The 19,327-nt window shown below is 35.5% G+C and overlaps 1 protein-coding gene across 1 annotated transcript; it reads left to right on the top strand.

Moving 5' to 3' along the window:
• Positions 1–13,921: 13,921 nt before the first annotated feature.
• LOC140162345 (uncharacterized) lies at positions 13,922–17,559 on the top strand. The gene is made up of 8 exons (XM_072185563.1): positions 13,922–14,115; positions 14,474–14,585; positions 14,998–15,047; positions 15,213–15,341; positions 16,090–16,292; positions 16,529–16,606; positions 16,747–16,957; positions 17,395–17,559. The coding sequence occupies exons 1-8, from the start codon at positions 14,037–14,039 to the stop codon at positions 17,439–17,441; spliced, it is 909 nt and encodes a 302-aa protein (XP_072041664.1). The 5' UTR covers positions 13,922–14,036; the 3' UTR covers positions 17,442–17,559.
• The last annotated feature ends 1,768 nt before the right edge of the window (positions 17,560–19,327 follow it).

Here is a 19,327-nt window from a genome sequence, read left to right on the forward strand (position 1 = left end):
CAAAAGTTACCTTCGAATAAATCAATTTGGACACAAATTACTGAGAAACCAGAAGGTCGGTAAACATTTAAAATGAAGCACACATGACAGTTGACAAATCCAAGTATTTATCCCCTTCTAATCTTCTTTGAATCTGATTTTTCTTTCAAATGAGCAGACCGTCGTCTATTTCAGTACATATTTTTCACCAATTAAGCCGTATTCAGTTTTGCATGGTGGGCATGTATGTGAATTCGCAACTTTTATTGACATATGATTTGATAGCAAACATACAGGCCTTCGTTATGTACCAATATGGGCATTGGCATGAATGGCGGTGTTTCACAATACTGTCATGATGTCAAAGTGTATTCGTAGGTAACGTTCGGTTACCGAAATTTACCTACGAATACTTGATTTTATTGTTGAAATCTCAGACATATTTAAACGCAGGCTATTGAAACTTGGTAGAAATAAAGAGTGTATTACCCTGCACCTATTACTTAACTATTGTTTACTATTCTCTCACTTTGTGGAAATGGCACAGCTTTTAACATGTATTCGGAGGTAATGCATATTTTTTACCAAACCTACCTTTGTGCCATTTAGAATTTCTGGCAGCTAAACACAATAATAAAGATGTCCGAATGCAATGCATTTCAGTATTGGACATATCAAAGCTTGTATCAATTGCGCATTTATTAGTGATTTCCATTTTTTTAAAATATATCTAGTGCTATGGAAAATTGTATTCGTAGGTAATGTAAAAAATACCACTCAAAAAATTATCACAAAAATTCATAATTATGTACAAATATGTGAAAAATTGAACAGGCAATCTTTGAATACACACCTTTCAGGAAATCAATTTAGATTCAATCAAATGACTTCTTTTCATAACTGATTTAGATGTTTTTAAAAATACTTTAAGAAATATTTTGAAAAAATGGGTAAAAATAGCATGTTTTGGGGTCTCTGTGTCTAAGTTTTTCACAGAAGGGGTCTTATTATATATGGCGCGAAGCGTATGATCAAGGCGAATAAACACAATACAAAAACGAATGCCAATTGATTAATACTTTTAAGTTATGGCCCTGAACATGCCGTGTACACTTTTCGTTGGATTCGACCATATACGTTGGTCATAACATACTGTAGACATGACTGCATCATGCTATATAATTATTTAAAAAGTTATAGCTGTATTGTCCCGACAGATTGTGTTTAAATGCTATTTCGTATAATGTGCAGCGTTTAGTTACGGCAACAACTGTAATTTTAACGGTAGAATGCTGTCAACCCAGTTGCCAGGTATTTTATCGTAAAATTTACATGCTTTCTACCATATTTTCATTCCGGACTATGGGCATTCTACAGTACTTTTACGGTAGTATACCGTAGATATGCTAATTATAAGGTGAAATACACGTGAAATCGTCGTTTTCACGGTAGAATGCTGGCATAATAGTTGCCAGGTATTCTACCGTAAAAATTACGGTCAAATATTTAAAGTGAAAATTGCCGTGATAGTAGGGCGAATCCACTAGTTCTTCTACAGCCACGCATGGCGATTTTGTTCCAGATATGCCAAGCGACTCAAGCTAAGCACACGGCATGTACGATAAAAAGATACGTATCTTTCCCACTACGAATGCGGCGTTGCCAGTCATCAGCTGAAATGACTCATTTTTACGATCTGCGCATCTTCATTACCCTCTTTAACGTTACTAACTTCAAAGATTTGAGATATATTATCATATCAAATTATTAAGAATATACACCACCGTACATATAGTCAAATGGGGGTCACTAGCTTAATTAATCACGATGCAACCCAGGATCTGTGATTTGTCCTTGAGAATTAGGCCTATAGTAGAGGAAATAGGGGTCGATTTGTTTTTGACAACCCATCATAAAATAATAAAAGTATGAATTATATCAAATTAGGCTTAAAGCTAAAACCCCAGGGTTCCGAATATGGGGAATGCAAAATCTACAATATGGGTGCTTCTATGACTTTTTGACTCATTTCCATGGTAACCATGAAGATTTATATTCATTTTTGGATCGTTCTGCTATATTCGTCAATCATCTTCATATCAAAAATGAAAATCTGTTTACTGGCATTCTTACAGCCAAACTACAAGAAACAAATTTATGGGCAATTCGATTATTTTCAAAATATTTGTCTTTCATTTATTTAAGATCTCTAATAATTACCTTTTTTAAATCATCGCCAATACCTATAGCTATAGAAAACCCACTTTTTTGTACCCCAATCGGCTTATTATTGATGGCGTCACATAAAACAATTGGGGGGGGGTATTTATGTAGCGCTAATTAACGCTATTAGCGCTAAGACGCTACACCACGCTAAATAGCGCTAATTGCCCCTCTCACTTGGACGTTTTCAATTGAACAAATTAGCGAGGTACCCCAAATTAGCGCTACAAAGTGATATCGCGCTAATTAGCGCTAAAATGAGCGTTTTAGCACTAAAACGCTAATTAGCGCTATTTGAATTAGCGTATTAACACTAAAACGCGTCATTTATAGCGCTAAACGCTATAGACCTTTTTCTGATGACGTCACCTAATCGATATTGGGGTCTGAGATGTAAACAAACAACACGTGCGTTTCTCACGTGTCCACGGTGTAAAAACACCAAATACTGCTTATTCTCTACTCTGTTTTGTCATATTTCACTTTAGCTTCCATAAAATAACTGTACTAAATAACCTATACTTGTTACCTTTGTTCCAGTTTGTTTTGATGCCATAAAATACAAAAGATACGGAAAAACCGCGATGCTATTTCAAATTCAATCTTTGTTTTGTTTCACAATTTTGTTTACTTTTTACACCGTGGCGAACTAAACGCGCACTGCGAGCTGGCAATTCCGCGCAGGACGCCTAGAGTGGCGCAAAGTTGATCGCGCGCGCCGGCACGGTATTGCGATTGGGTTCTGATGACTCGAATGCTGGACCCCAATATCGATTGATTGGTGACGTCTGAGAAAAAGGTCTATTCAGAGTGCTAGATACCGCTAATGAAGATCGGGATATATGAACAGGCCTCGAAATAAGCCAGAATTTCTGAGGGCCATTTGGGCCCTTGATCTTAAATGTTTGAGGGCCCTCACAAATTTTTGGGGGCCCAAATTTGGGCCATTGATTTTAAGTTTTAACCTATGTGACCCCACAAAAAAAAGAGTAAACATGGTAAATTTGCGAGTGACCGAGTGAAGGAGCCTAAAGAAAATAAAGAAACAAATAACCCATAATTATGTTAACATTCAAATGAATAGAATAGATTATTCAATAAGTAGGAGTAATTAAGTTATTAGGTAATTAATTAATACATAAAGAATTACTAGAAAGAATAGAAAGAGAGAAGCCCAAAGAAAAAAGAAATGGGGCAAGCAACCATTTTTAGAGTTTTTTGTTTGTTTTTTAAAAAAAAAGTTTTTATTTTATTTTGAATTGATTTGTTTTTAAACATTGTCATTAGTATCAGTCCAGGTTAATCAGTCTTTTTTCATTTCCTTTATATCTCCAATTTTATCAAAATCAACAGTAATTTAATATGCAAAAGTGCAGTGCTATTATAAACCTGCCACAGTGACAGAACCTCATTAATATTCATGACCTGCTGTGCATGCATATTATGGTGGTGTATTGTGCTATCCCGGAAGTACCAAAAAACACAATATCGGCAGCTTTTATGGGAGTTATTACACCTACTTTAACATCATAACTATCAAATATTATTAAAGATTGAAGTAAATAACAATGTTTTTGGCCTTGAATTTACTTCAATTCTCCTGAAATGTGAATTTAGAATGCAATATAGTCGGGTGATTTTTGGTGTTGCATGACTGTTGAATTCTGCAGTAAGATTAAGTCCGTAAGTGATAAAAATTGCCAAATTTTGCGGGCCCTTGGGCCCGCTGGATGTATTTTGCGGGCCCTCACTGATTTTCGGGGGCCGAGGGCCCGAGGGCCCGCCTTATTTCGAGGCCTGTATATGAATCATTAAATTACTTATATTGTCAAGTGCAAATATGAAAGTTGAAGATTAGACAAAATTACTACACACCTGATCCGTGAACTGTGTGTTTTTTAGAGACTCTTCTTGTTATAAACTCCTCAACAAAAGTTTGGAAAGTTTTTTCAAGCATCTGTATCTCCAGTTATTCGTGACATATTCATATCGTGTTGCATATCACTGGATAGCTACAATACTCCCTTTACAATGACACCCGATTTGAAACAACATTTTTCACGGCTGAGTACACGCCTTGTGAATGTAGTGGGGTCTCAAACAGAATTTGCCAAATTCAGTCCAAGAGAGCGCCAAATATGGATCAGGAGTATTACATAATAATACCCTGCTATGACAATAGCTGCACTAGGTTAATCGTATAATCTCCTTATGTGGTTAGCATGGCTGGGCCAGGAAATCCACAAGGTCAGCCAATGTATGTACATGTATTCGGTACATGTGCCATATCTTTTACAATGGGTGATAAATTTCTGGTTTGTTTTTATTTCAAAACGGAACAGTCGATATTCTAAAGCTTGGTCCAAATCCAAGAGAAGAACCAACTCTAGTAATTTATGTGGTTTCAAATTATATCGGCTGTTGCCTTTTTGATAGAAATGGTGTTTGTTGATGTGCACAGTTTCCCATTAGATCATAACATGCTGTTGTACATCCAAGGTCAAAGGTCTTTTAATCCATATTTGGCGTTGTTCTGGGACTGAAATTGACATTATTCTGTGCTCAAACAACGCTGACCTCAATAGCGGGTGGAAAATGTTATTGTTTCAAATGGGGTGTCATTGTAAAGGGGAGTATTGTAGCTGTCCATTGATATGCAACACGATATGAACATGTCACAAATAATTTAATATACAGATGCTTGAAAAAACTTTCCAAACTTTTGTTGAGGAGTTTACATGTGATATGTGGCCAAACTTGGCCACAAGAAGTGCTGTACCAAGCTTTTCAATATTAATAGGACATATTTAATGGGAATTACTTAGTATATTCTATTTTAATCGCTAGCTGGATCAAATTGTGTAGGTATTATTATTTTTCACACATTTCGTATTAACTCATAGGTATAGTACTTAATAATCATGCAGAATGGCACAGTTTTGGAATCATGTTGCAGTCCAAATGGCTTAAGGGTAGGTGTGGGGGACCCGGGGGGGCCACTCGAATGGTGAAGGGGGGTATCAGGCGCGTCCGTAAATTCACGTAAAAAGGGTATTTTTTCAGACTAGGGCACGTTACGTGCGTAACGCGAATAGGGTATCAAATCCATATAAAATTGGTGTAAAAGGGTATGTTTTTGGAGCTCTTACGTACTTAGGGTAGTTTTGCCCCGGGGTTTTGCCAACGGACTCAATTCTTTCAACGCTAGACACTTAACCTATACCAAACTGGCAAAAATATACATCATTTTTCTCCCGACTTTCGTTGATGCATGCACATTAAAAAATTATTTAATAGGCCTACGGAAACCATCTTGTTGTAGCCTACAACAAGATTAGTCCAGTCAATCTAAACAAATTAGTGGTGTCACCTACCACTAATTGCAACAGAATTGTTTTCACTTTTATACATTTTAGAGATGTCCCCTGAACATCATACCAAAAATATACTAAAATATACTTGGTGGAAAGGTAGTTTTTGGCGGGAAAAGGTCATACAGGGGTTAAATTTCAAAATTGCTTTAATCTGATTAAAAACTATACTAAAGCATTCCTCTACTTTTAAGGATTCATAAAAAGTATAGTTTGTCATATCTGTGATGTACCATTCTCAAGTTATAAGCAAAAAGGTCAAAGGTCAAATTTTGGGCCCCGCATGGGTCAACTTCGAAAAAATGCTCCGATCTCCTTAAAAATGGTCTCAATGTGTTCGTCCTTTAAAACACTCCAAAATAAGAATAGTTTGCCATATCTTGATGTTTCGTTACCTAGGTAGCAGGGTAAAAGAGGTCATTGACCATTGACCTCTATTGACCCCGACCTAGATTTCGATGTTACGCATGTAATTAAACAACCTAAACAGTGCAAATATTCTTTAAATGAATTATGTTTGCAAGCCGAACAATTTGAGACCATTTTGGTTAAAATCAGACAATTTTTAGTTTTTTGACCTCTGTTGAACCCAACATTTGACCTTTGACCTTTTCGGTTATAACTCAAGAACCGTACATCACAGATATGGCAAACTATACTTTTTCTGAATCCTTTTGACTAGAGGAATAATTTGGTATAGTTTTTGACATTTTTGACATTCATAGCAGTGAAAAAAAATCTGTTGCAATTAGTGGCGAGTCAAAACCCACTTTGACTGGACTAGATGGTTTCCGAAATAATGTTCTCCTAAATAATTTTTCTGCACATTAATATTTTATTAACCATCTAATACTATGTCTTCTGAAGGTATTCAGTTAACTATTTAGCTCTAGTGGTGCCAAAGAATAAGCCTACAAGATGGTTTCCGACTGCATTATCCGACTTTCGCATGATGCATGCACATTAAAAGAATTATATGGCTAGCACTGGTTTCCGAAATAATGTTCTTCCTACTTGCTGATTTTTCATGCACATTAATATTTTACTTAACAATCTGATGCCATGTCTTCTGAAGGTATTCAGTTAACAATTTAGCTCTATTGGTGCAAAAGAATAAGCCTACAAGATGGTTTCCGACTGCGTTATTCGCCCGACTTTCGCATGATGCATGTACATTAAAAAAATTATATGGCTAGGCCTACAAGATGGTTTCCGAAATGTTCTTCCGATTTTCATGCACATTAATATTTTACTCATAATGCTATGTCTTCTGAAGGTATTTAGTTAACTATTTAGCTCTATCGGTGCAAAAAAATAAGCCTACAAGATGGTTTCGGACTTTGTTTTTCTCCCGACTTTCGCATGATACATGCACATTAAAAAAAACTATATAGGCCTACAAGATGGTTTCCGAAATGATTTTCTTCCAACTTGCCGATTTTTCATGCACATTAATATTTTTTATTAACTATCTAACTGCTACACATGCTTTGTCTTCTGAAGGTATTTAGTTAACTATTTAGGTCTATTTGTGCAAAAGAATAAGCCTACAAGATGGTTTTCGACTTTGTTTTGTCGTGACTTTCTCATGGTGCAGCACGGGCACATTAATATATTTTCTTTAACCATGCATAGACAGCTGCTATCATAGTATTCTAATTGACATTGACACACTGTTTTAATGATGTATTGATCAATGATTTTCTGAAATTAGTGGGTTGCCAGTCCTATTCATTTAAATTAATAATTGATAAAAACATAAAAAACGATGTTTGACCACTTTACTGATGTCCTATTAACTCCCAATTCAAAACCTGGTTGTTTGTTTTTTCGCAATTTAGCCAGTTGCCAAATTGAATAAATTAATAAATTTAGGACTTACTTTTTTAGGGATTTTGCCAACTCAAATTTTGAGAAAACATAGTTGTGCATCCTTAAACTATTGTTTTAACGGAGGCTACTACTAGTACTATAGGTAAGCTCTGTGAATAAGTGACTTGTGATTAAAAAGCAAGCTCTTGGAAACCTTAAATTTCTCTGTCAGACGGCGGAGCTCTGTCCAATTTTTTCAGAAAAGCTTTATTTTAAAGAGCTCTATCTCTTGATACAGTTCATATGTACGTAGGGGGCTCAGTTTTCAAGTTATGAACCTTTGAAGTCGACACTTTTACATTCAACATGTTCAAGCTTTTCATAACATGCATTTATTTAATAAAGGAAGCAAAAACACGTTTTTGGCCCAAGTTATTTCCAAAATTGACCAAGGCAACAGCTTCTTACTTATTTTATGGTTAAAAGCACCTGTTTCTTAGTGTTGTTTAGGGTAATAATTGCATCAATTGTTTAGAGTTAGAGAAAAGACAACTACTTGTTTAGGGTAGCAAATCACGCTACTTATACTTGTTTAGGGGTGCAAATTTCAGTCTCAGCAATACTTGTTTAGGGTGCTTTTTGTGAGTCCACGGACGCGCCTGATACCCCCTTCACCATTACAGTGGCACCCCCGGGGTGGGGGAAAAGTAAGCAAGAACGACTCTTTGAACGAATAATTGAAGCTAATTGAAGACCAATAAATATTGAATATTAAACATTTGCTATTAAATTAAGAAATAAAGGGTAATGCATTATCCTTTACACGAAAATAATGTGTCCGATGCAGTAAAATCGTAAATAATGGGTGAGGCGCAGCCGAACCCATTATTTAAACGTTTTTACTGCCGATGACACATTATTTGCGTGTAAAGGATAATGCTGCACCCTTTATTTCTATTCTATTACCATAAAATAGTGCGATTTATAGAGAAAATATCATTTTTTGGCACAAATATTTTAAGTTGTTTACTTCAAGGTGGAGCGCGTACGCGTAAGTGACAGCGCGTATCGCGGAAATATTGCACGCATAACCAAGCGTGATGCTTTGCGTAGAATGTGTTACGGCGCTCGACCCATTATTGCAGAATAATGGGCTCTCACGTGACGCGTTTCAACAAATCACAGTGCGCGATTTTGAATAATGGGTCGTGGAGGTAAAGAAGTAAAAGAAGAATCGATTTGTACATGAGTTAACACAATATGACTGATGCAGTTTAAAAGCAATGCAGAAGTTCTTCTTGATTGCACATTTTAAATGATGTTGAATTTTAAAAATGTCGTATGGGAGAGAATTTCAGACTTTAAGGGTAAACTAAGTATTGTTGGTCGAAGCAGCCTAAAATCAATTTTCATATGATCTAAATCAATATATTATTGAAAAATAACACTTTGATATTTTTCAAAAGTTCATTCTACAAATCATATATTTTGAAAACTTGCTTGATTTATTGTCGTTAATGAGTTATGTACATAACTAAAGAACCACAGGACCTACAAAGTATATCGGTGATATTTGAATGCTTCTACACACTCGCTATGAAATGATCAATGTAATTTTTGTCGAAGCTCACTACCATTCGCAAGATGTTGTGAACTACCAAATCGCAACAGTTTAAAATAGTTGCTAACCTTAATTGCACGATATAGAAGTGTGGAGGCAGCAATACCGTTGGTATTTGGAACCCTTAAATTTAACATGTTAGCTGCGCTTAACACCGTGCCGATGAACCTCAAAAATCCTTTCAAAATGTTCTTCAGTATATCATGATTCCATCATCCTCTTTATATGACATTTTCCAGTAGATATCCATGAAAAAAGCTTATTCCCCAAATTTCAGACGGTTCCGATTTTGCGTTTGCGAGTTCTGCATTATTACGTGTATTTCACTGCGACAATGTGTTTTAATTTCGTTCTGTTATACCAAAAAGAAATTCAAATTTCACGATAACTTTGCAAAACGAATTAATCTGCAAGAAATATTTTGTACATAAACATTATGTAGCCAGAGGTTTCCAGTGATATAAAAATCTCAACTTTTTTTGAGAAAGTTGGGGGGGGGGGGGATGCTGTGGATCACGTTTTTAAGATGTATTCTAAAGGTTAAGGGGGTGCTTGTTCAGGCCTTTTTGGCCTTCTGAGCATCTCCTCATTCAAATGTGTTGTTTTGCTGTTATTGTATTGTTGTATTTTGAATGAAATAAAGATTGATTGATAACATTAAATGACTGATCAAATTTGTTAGGAACAGGCATAAACGGAGAATTTTGAAAATTATTTTAAAATTGAACAATTTTAATGAAAACAATAAAATACAAAAGCAATCGTACCCTGCTTTTACCAAAATCTCATTATCGTTATCATCAATATGGTTGGTGCATTTGAGTTTTTCATAAACAAGATAAGAATATATTGTCCATTAACGAGTAAATTTGTTTTTGTCATCCAGCAAAACCAATATAAAATTTGATTAAGCCTAAATGATGCATATTTGCATACAACTATTAACGAGATTTTACTAAACAATATAGCTTTTGTATTTGATTGTTTTTAGTAAAAATTCAAATTATAACTTTTGAAAACCATATGCCCAAATTTGAAATTATAATTTCAGCATAATCGTGAATACAGTATAACCATGATAATAATAAACTGGTAACTTTATTTGCTTGATAATATCACAAATAATCAAAGCTTGCTCGAATCTAAAGGCATCCCTAAAATATTTTCAATATACAAGGTGTCCCATAAAAAGGTTATATGTAGAAAATGAACCGCATTTTGTAATGGTACAACAAAACAATGTCATTTTTTTAGATTTCAAGTTTCAATTCCGTATCTTAAAAGCGACTTAATTTACGAACTCAAGATGACATGGGTGTTAAGGGTACATAACCATCAAAATATCGTACAACGAAAATTAACCACAATCACAGTTTTGTTTTCAGACTTTTTTCTTTATTACTTTTTATATTTTTCTTATTTTTCATTATTGAACTTATTGCACAAAAGAAACATTGAAAAATTAAACATTATACACTGAAAATAAACCTTGACTCTTGGGGGTAAACAAATAAAGGAAATAGGTAATGGTTATTTGATAAGAATACGTTTTTGGTGAAAGCAGTTCTGCACGCTGTATTTCCTGTTATCAACATAGTAAAATGAAAAACAATCTTTTGTATAGGGCATGCTTGGATTTTGTTGACTTGAAATCGCTGCTATTTGTTTTTTACATTTCTGACTGAACTCTTGAAATAAAATTGAACAAGTTTTATTCGTTGTTTATTAGACAAACGCACGGTGCTGTGACGGTATAATGAACCTCGTGTTACATTATGTCGCGTAAAGAGCTTGGTCAGGAATGCCTGGAATGCGGGCTAAGTACGTAGATTGTGAGCTTGACATTCACAGGGGTACTAGTAGAGGGTACATAGATTATGTCATAAAAGGATATTTATATTTGTTAACATTAACTGCTACATGTAACCTTTTTTTGGGACACCCGGTATTATAATTATCTATTAGTACTCAATGTGTTGCTTTTATTCGAAAGGAAAAAAAACATGTTAAGACCATTCTGACAGCTGAGGCGTGATTTAGGGGAAGTAAAAATGAGGAAAAAACCCCACTTTTTCCCTAAGTTTTAAACAAGAAACACAGACAGAAAATATGAATATCACAGCACTTCTATAGTTGATGCTGATGGAGGTTCATACGTATTTTTGGATTCTATGAATTCTATTACAGTGAATACTGAAGACAGCAAAACACATTTCTCCTATTTTAAGGTTAGACTAGGTATTGTTGGTCGAAGCAGCAAAAAAATCGACTTCCATTATCTAAATCAATATATTGTTGAAAAATAAGCCTTTGATATTTTGCGAAAGCTCATTTTACAAATCATATAGGCCTACTTTGAATGAAAACGTGCTTTATTGCGTTTGTTAAAAATCAATTTTCATATGATCTAAATCAATTATTGAAAAATAACACTTTGATATTTTTCAAAAGTTCATTCTACAAATCATATATTTTGAAAACTTGCTTGATTTATTGTTGTTAATGAGTTATGTACGTTTTACATAAGTGTTGTTGTTTCAGCCCTCTTTTCAACATAACTCAAGAAGCACATGACCTACAAAGTATGTCTGTGATATTTGAATTATTGTACATACTCGCTTGAAATGACCAATGTAATGTTTGCTACAAGCTCACTACCATTCGCAAGATGCTGTAAACTACCAAATCGCAACAGTTTGAAATAGCTGCTAACCATAAAGTACTTAAAAGGATTAATTTAATTAAATAGTCAAATTCAAATACACAAGGAGGAAAATATCTATTTCAAATACTTTAAGGGATCAGACCTATCGAATTACATTCTGAATACGAAGCATGTCTTTCTGATATCAAATAATTTTCATTTTATGAAATTCACGATTATTAAAATTTGATATTTTTCAAATTTTGGAGATATAACAGTCCTCGAAGTAAATTTGATGATATAGTCTTAAAGTGTATGTAGCTGGGAGGAAAAGCCGACGATCAATTGAAAATTTTGACATTTTATATTGAAGATATGGATTTTTTTCCCAAAAAGACCCGTATCTTCAATACGAAAGGTCAAAATTTCCAATTGATCGTCGGCTTTTCATCCCACCTACATTCACTTTAGGTAGAAATCATCAGATTTATACAATTTACTTCGAGTACTGTTAAATATCCAAAATATCAATTTTTAATGATTTGCCATAAAATGTGTATTACATTGCGAATTTCAAAAAATCCAAATTATTTGATAACAGAAGGACATTCTTCGTATTCAGAATGCAATTAGATATGTCTGATGTGCTCTAATGTCCCACGATAAATACTGTCCAAACGTTCATACCCCTTCCCTTAATGTTGTCATACATTTTAATATTTGTAGTTATCTACAATTAGTTGATCTATTTGAACAATTATCTATTTAACCAGGGATATGAGACATGTCTCATATCCCCCTGATTTAACCAACAAATATTTGAACTAAAACACATTTCCAAAAAGCTGACACAATCAATCGTTATTTGCTCAAATTTGAATATCATTTTCGAGTTACATTTTCATGATTTGTAAGTTTCAACTTTCTTCCTTATAGAAAAAAAAGCGCAGTGATTTATATTGCGCTACAAACAAGCACTACGCCTAGACGTTAATCCACGGTACACTTTTCTGTATCGTCGGGTCATAGCGTGTTCATTCATTTTATTCAAATTACCCGCCATGTTTATACAATCTCCTTGAATACAATGCAGGGACGTGAGCATGGTTGCCGATCCGTAAGGTTTTTCTCCGGTATGTAAATATTGCTGTATTTTATTGTGCTTTATCAGTGCTTTGTTTAATGTTTTTAAATATTATTGAAATTCGTACACATCAAAATAATCTAAAAACAAAAGATGTTGAAGCCACATACAACCTACTGAAGCTTGTATTCATCTATTGTGTCCGATTTGAGCGCAGACGTATTATCAAATGAAAAAAAAAATGATGTCTTCTTGATGTAACATTATTGGATTCCCATTATGCAAGTGGTGTCAATTTAATTAACGCAACTTTGTTTGTTACTTTTTTGCTGCATTTTTTTCAAAAAATTTCTTTCAATAAGTGGTATTTGTGATTATATAGTTTGTTGTTGTTTTTGTTGGACAGTTATCGTTTCATCAGATTCTGATTTCAATTCCATATTGGCTTTTTAGTTCCCAGGATTAAAAAATAAATTGAAAAAGAAAATACTACACACGCAGGGAGTGCGGAGCACAACAAACTGATTTTCATATAATTCCCATAAAGTTTGATCACTTATCTAAAAAAAAAAACAGTTTTCAGTTTTAAAATGCGCTGGGTAATTATCATTGATAGATTCATCAGAATATAATATGATTTCATTGGACTTTTCCATTTAAAACCCACATTACCCCTTTGGAAGATTTAGTTAAAGTCTGCCACAAAGGGAGTATGAGTTTTGAATAGAATAAACAATTAGGGAACTTCCATTTGAAATACTCACTCCAGTTGTGAAAAATATAGGTAAAGCCATAATACAGGGGAGTATGAGTTTCAAAATGATTAACTCTGGCCAATTACATTAGAAAAACATACTCCCATTGTCGAAGATATTTCCAAAATCTTCCACAGGGGTAGTGTGGATTTCATCTGGAATAGCCGATTATACCAAACACCACGCATGGTGATAACTATTCGGTTTGCATTTGTTTCCCATTAAGCCCAATCAGATATCTCAATAATGAAAATGTACTGGCAAGTAGTACCTGAGAATTCAAAGAAAAAGCAGTAAAAGTTTATTGCGCTGGGTAATTTTGCTGCCATATTGTATCAAAATATACAAAATACAATACAGTTTATTTGCTTAATGACTCGATTATTAATTTACACGTGGCAATTGTTGTAATTATATATCTATCAACTTGCGCGCACCACTACCAGGCCTAGATGTGTGGTAGTTTGAAGTTGTTGTTGAGCAGATAAACATCGTCTGATTTTTGCTTGTCAGTGTTATACACACAGTCGCATCACGTAACCTCACGATGAAAATCTTTGTTATTCTTGGACTGGTAGCATTTGCTACGGATTTTGTTCACGGCATTACTAAGTTACGTAAAGAAGGTAAGTAATTTTCCTCCTGTTTTCTTATTCGTAGTTTTCATATATTTGCAGTCAATTTCGTCATCTACACCACTTGCATCTTCTTCTTTTAATCACTCTTTCTTTTCATCTTGTTTATATTGACTATGATAACATTGATATCTATTTGCTTCATTATCAATTTTGTTTATTCTTCTTTTGCGACGAATGTACATGTAGCTGCAACGACAGATATATATGCTGCGCACGAAAAGTATCCGAACACCAAAGTCGATAGATAGAGAATTTTGTTTTGCGTATTTTGACATCTCATTCGGTTCGATACGACTTTATGTTTGTAACCTTTTGTTTTTACATGCAACTATGCTTGTTTTTGCAGATTTCGGTGCCGATCATGAAACGACACTCGAAGGTCACCTAAAACTGGATCTTGAAGAAGACAAAGAATGGCTGTTTCACGTTGGTCTATGGGGAAATAATGAGCAATACATGTAAGTCTTTTAAATTCATACGTCCCTAACCACCCAGAGCCTCTGAAAAGCATGATGATGTACAACGTAAACTTTAACGCACAAAAACTGTCTTAGTCCATTATGTGACGCGATCAAGCAAAATCAGTCGGAACTCGGAAATATTGATTTCGGCGGGATATAGTCAATCAAAGGAAATATTTCCTTTTGTTTTCCATTGTTTTTATTGCTCATATCTTTGGAACTTGTTGTTCAGTTTCAATGGAGTTTTCTGCAAAATGCAGGTTTGTAAATGCTTTTGACTATCCTATAAGAAACTGAAAATTTAATATTTCCGAGTTCCGACTGACATAAATGACAATTATGTTTATTAGACTATATTATCGTAGCTTAGCCTTAGATACATTAATCATTATTTTTTTTCAAATAACAGCAACGATGAAGGAGTAGCTGCAGGTTTCGACATCGATGTCTTGAACGCAGGTAAGACAACGGGCTATTCCATTGAAATCCATTCACCCCTATGAAAGACATTATCTTTATCTTCCACACAGATTTTACAAAATCAAACATCTGAATTTTCATGACTTTCATGATGTTCTGATTTAGCAAATTATATTTTTAATATTTTTCATTTTAATATTCCAGTGTGCAGGATTGCAGGCAAGAATTGCAAAACGGTATATGACATTACCACTAATTGCGTGTACAGCGCTGACCAGGAAGACCCACGAGGTGGTGTTGGGATGATGGCTGGATGGTATGAAGGATGCATAGGTAAGTCACTTAACCAGTCTCTCGTAATTCACATTTCAATGAGTCTCGTCAGCTGGCGCGTTACCCCGACAGCTCTTTTAGTATCAGACTCGAGCCCTGTTTATGGAGTTCAGTTCATAGAACGCCCGTCCGTCAAGCGGAAGGTCCGGGTTCAAGTCCCCGCGCAGGCAGGCATGTCCGGAGTTAGTCTCTGGTTTATCTGCCTATGCATGTTTACATGTATGTTTCCATTGTAATTTCTTATAGAGTCCCTGCATGCTTTTATCGATTGGCTCCAAACAAAGGATTTGAACCGGTACGGTGTCCTTCAACGTAACCAAGGCGCATATTGCAGTCCATTAAATCAAATGTGGTCACAACCTGTCTGATCGCAGTGCATTTTGTGTTGTTATGTGTGTGTGATAGACGAACTGTCGCGGTAAATTGCAATCATGCTTTTGTTGAATGTATTTGAGTAGTCCGCCACATTTACGGTATGATACGTCATATGCACAACCTCTATTAAATTGTGCTTAATGTGCGATGCGTGGTTCTTTTTTCCCTTTTAAGTACAGTCAGCCTACTCTGAAGTACAAAATACGGACGCGGACGCACACATTGTGCCGACTTTGAAGGCACGCATACATGCAGCAGAGACTGTTTACGCGCGCGTTGTCACTTTGTACTTCAGAGTGGACAAACTGTAGTACAATGGTTAATAATAGTCAAGCATGCAAAATGATAAGGTTGTTTTTATTTTTAATCACAGGATGGAGAAACACGGTCGAACGCAGACTTTATTTTGATTTCAGCGACGATTACGTTCAGCCAACGATGGAAGTGTTCGTCACCCTACCAGGCAATCCCGGCAGTTTTGATTATCAGGATTTGACGGCCAAGAAAATTGGTTTCATCAATGGTTTCTCCTCCAATAAACAATGCGTGGCTGATTTATATGGTGATAGTATCGTTGTAAGTAGAACTATAGTGTTTTGGAGAATACGTTAAGTATTGAATCGTCTTGTCTGTCTTTCATTCTTGATTTCACCATAAAAAAATATCTTCCACATACATGTAATCGACATTAACTTCGCAGATACCAATAGAACGTCAACTTTTTTGTGCACGTGTGTACCAACCTCTGTTCTTACATAAATAACTTACATAAAGCTTATCATTTTTATTCATTTCATTTATCAATGTTACAGGGAGCAGATATCCCAGCTGAGAACGTGGTACAGTGTGCAGGAGTCTCTGGCTGTATCCAGGCACTTGAAAGTAATGAGGTAAGTTTCAATTCGATTAATTTTTCTTTTAAAAATATAATTTGTTCTATTGAGAAATGGTATCAATTGATTACTTTTTTACACTCCAATTTTGTGTCTTCGCATGTATATTTATTACAGCTCTTGTTTTTTCTGTTTAGATCGACGCATGGTTCATTCTGAGCAGTGTGGTTCGTGGTCGAACTGATGTTGAAATAGTCTCGGAAGAATTGGCCCCTTGCACACCTGGAGGGAACAGCCTTATGGCTCGCAAAGACTCCCGTGTCTTGGAATGGTTTCAACCTGCACTGGAAACCCTCATGTCTGGCTCGGAGTATGAGGAGCTGTGTCAGAATATCATTGATGAACATGGTAAGAACGTCTAACCTTTAGCATGTTGGTAAAACGCAGAGGAGTATGCGCTGTGCGGGTGATATCTGGTCCTATTTGACCCACGTAAAATAGGTAATAACGAAAAGCAAAAAATATTGACTATAGTGTAGAGTTAGGTCCTGAAGAAGTGGTTAATTATGGGGTAAAATGCGTCCTTATCAATAAAAAAACACATCAAGGCCGCAGGGCCGGCAGGCCCGAGGGCGGCGACTCCCAGACGCCGAACACTCCAAGTGAAGTGGAACCGATGAAAATTATCAGATTATATAATTTTCATACAACTTCCATTTGTTATTTCATATATGTCCCACAGGAAGTCAATTAAGGACATACTATAGATCTCAGTCGACCATCCCCAGAAAATTTGTGTTTGTCATGCCATGTCACTTATGATTCTTTTCTTATTACATTACTAGGTGACCAGCCTGGACGAGGCCCGGAAGGAACGTGTTTTAAGGAGTAATAACGACGTTTCCATTGTCACCATTGTTCGTACACAGATGGTTGACAAATGATTATTACCATTGTTAATTGTGTAAGAGATTAAAAAAGTATTAATTAATAAACAAAATTACAATAAATATAAGGAAAACATAGAAATAGCATTGTTGTTTTCTTCTCTTAGTTTTTATTTGCTCCCTCAAACATGCAAGATGTCTTGCTTCAGTGTTGAAGGGCCCAAGTCTTGGAAGTTTAACTTATTATATAAAAACAAGTCTTGATTACATCGCAAATAAAAGTACAAATATATAAAAATGAGAACTTATGTGTGTTTTTTTATCTTTAAGTGTGACTTCAGGGTAAACAAAGTTTTAGTACTTTGTATTTTACGAGAAATGTCGTCCAATACCCACACCCCACGCACATAATAAACAAACAAAATCTTACAACACGATATACACGTAGTTGGGAGAACTTGTGTATCTCCAATACGAAAGGTAAAATTTTTCTAATGATGGACGGCTTTTCCTCCCAGCAACATACACTTTAACTTAGTACATATCATTAGATTTATAAGGTTTACTTCGAGGATTTTTAAATACTAGTGCGCCTGTAGCTGTAATGGCCCTGTAGCTATAGGGCACCAGCTGCATGATAGAAATACTGGTTGACCCCTGATGACCCTTTTTGACTTTATTACATGTTTCTGACATATCAATGATTCATTTTATCATGTTTAAGCCCAGTGGACATACTCTAACATTTGACCCCATATGACCTTTGACCTCGGTTTGATTTTGTTCATGCTCCCGTGATACAGAGAATACTTTTAGCCAGATTGGGCGAAGTTTGAAATTTTGACCCCAGATGACCTTTGACATCGGGCGACCTCGATGTAATATTTTTCATGCTCCCCTCATACTGAGGATTCCACCCACCAAGTTTAAGCCCAATACCGTAATACGGTAGTTTAAATTTAGCCCGTAGATGACCTTTGACCTTGATTGACCTCAATTTTGTTTCGCACATATATTCCCCTCATATCAAGGATTCCTCCCACCAAGTTTGAGCCCAATAGGACAAAGTTTGAAATCCATGACCTTTGACCTCGAATGACCTCCATATGTTTTTCATGCTTACCTCATACGAAGGATTCCACCCATTAAGTTTGAGCCCGACTGGACAGTTTGAAATTTGACCCCTCCGTAATGACCTTTGACCTCGGTTGTCCTCGATTTTATTTCGCGCATATATTCCCCTCGTATCAAGGATTCCACCCACCAAGTTTGGGCCCGATCGGACAAAGTTTGAAATTTTGACCTTTGACCGTGACCTTTGGTGACCTTTCTTGACCTCCGATGACCTTTAAAACTACCCAGTAAACAGTGCACGCCCAATACCCATCTATGTCTGAAATATCGGAACGATGCGTCGAAGCTCGGCGAAACGCATAGCCGGACAGACAGACACCCAGACACACAGAGCTCATTATTTTATTAGTATAGATATAACAAAATATAGGAAATACCAACTTATAATAATTTGCCATAAAAATTTGTATTATATAGCGAATTTCAAAAATCATAATTATTTAATATCAGAATATTCCAGTCATATTCAAAATGCAATTTGGTGTTTCTGATGTGCTCGCACGTCCAACAAAAACACTATGCAAATGTTGCTATCCGATTCTTTATAAGGTATATGGTATGGTCAATAATAAGGTCATATCTTAAAATCCTGTGCATCAAAATTAACCAAAATTACACACAAGATTACTGCAATACTCTACTCTAAACACATGTCAGTAACCAAGCAGTTGTCCAGGAAGCTGTTCCATGTCAGGGCCTTTTGCTGTTGTGTCATTTGGACAACTGCTTGGTTACTGATATGTGCTTAGAGGAGAGT

The sequence above is a fragment of the Amphiura filiformis genome, chromosome 10 (assembly GCF_039555335.1).
Source record: "Amphiura filiformis chromosome 10, Afil_fr2py, whole genome shotgun sequence".
NCBI lineage: Eukaryota > Metazoa > Echinodermata > Ophiuroidea > Amphilepidida > Amphiuridae > Amphiura > Amphiura filiformis.

What these genes read in the sequence shown, in the direction of transcription:
- LOC140162345 (XM_072185563.1), top strand. Translation starts at nt 14,037, where the DNA reads ATGAAAATCTTTGTTATTCTTGGACTGGTAGCATTTGCTACGGATTTT. An exon ending in CATCGATGTCTTGAACGCAG is followed by an intron (nt 15,048 to 15,212) that starts GTAAGACAACGG and finishes TTAATATTCCAG; the next exon opens with TGTGCAGGATTGCAGGCAAG. An exon ending in GAATATCATTGATGAACATG is followed by an intron (nt 16,958 to 17,394) that starts GTAAGAACGTCT and finishes TTACATTACTAG; the next exon opens with GTGACCAGCCTGGACGAGGC.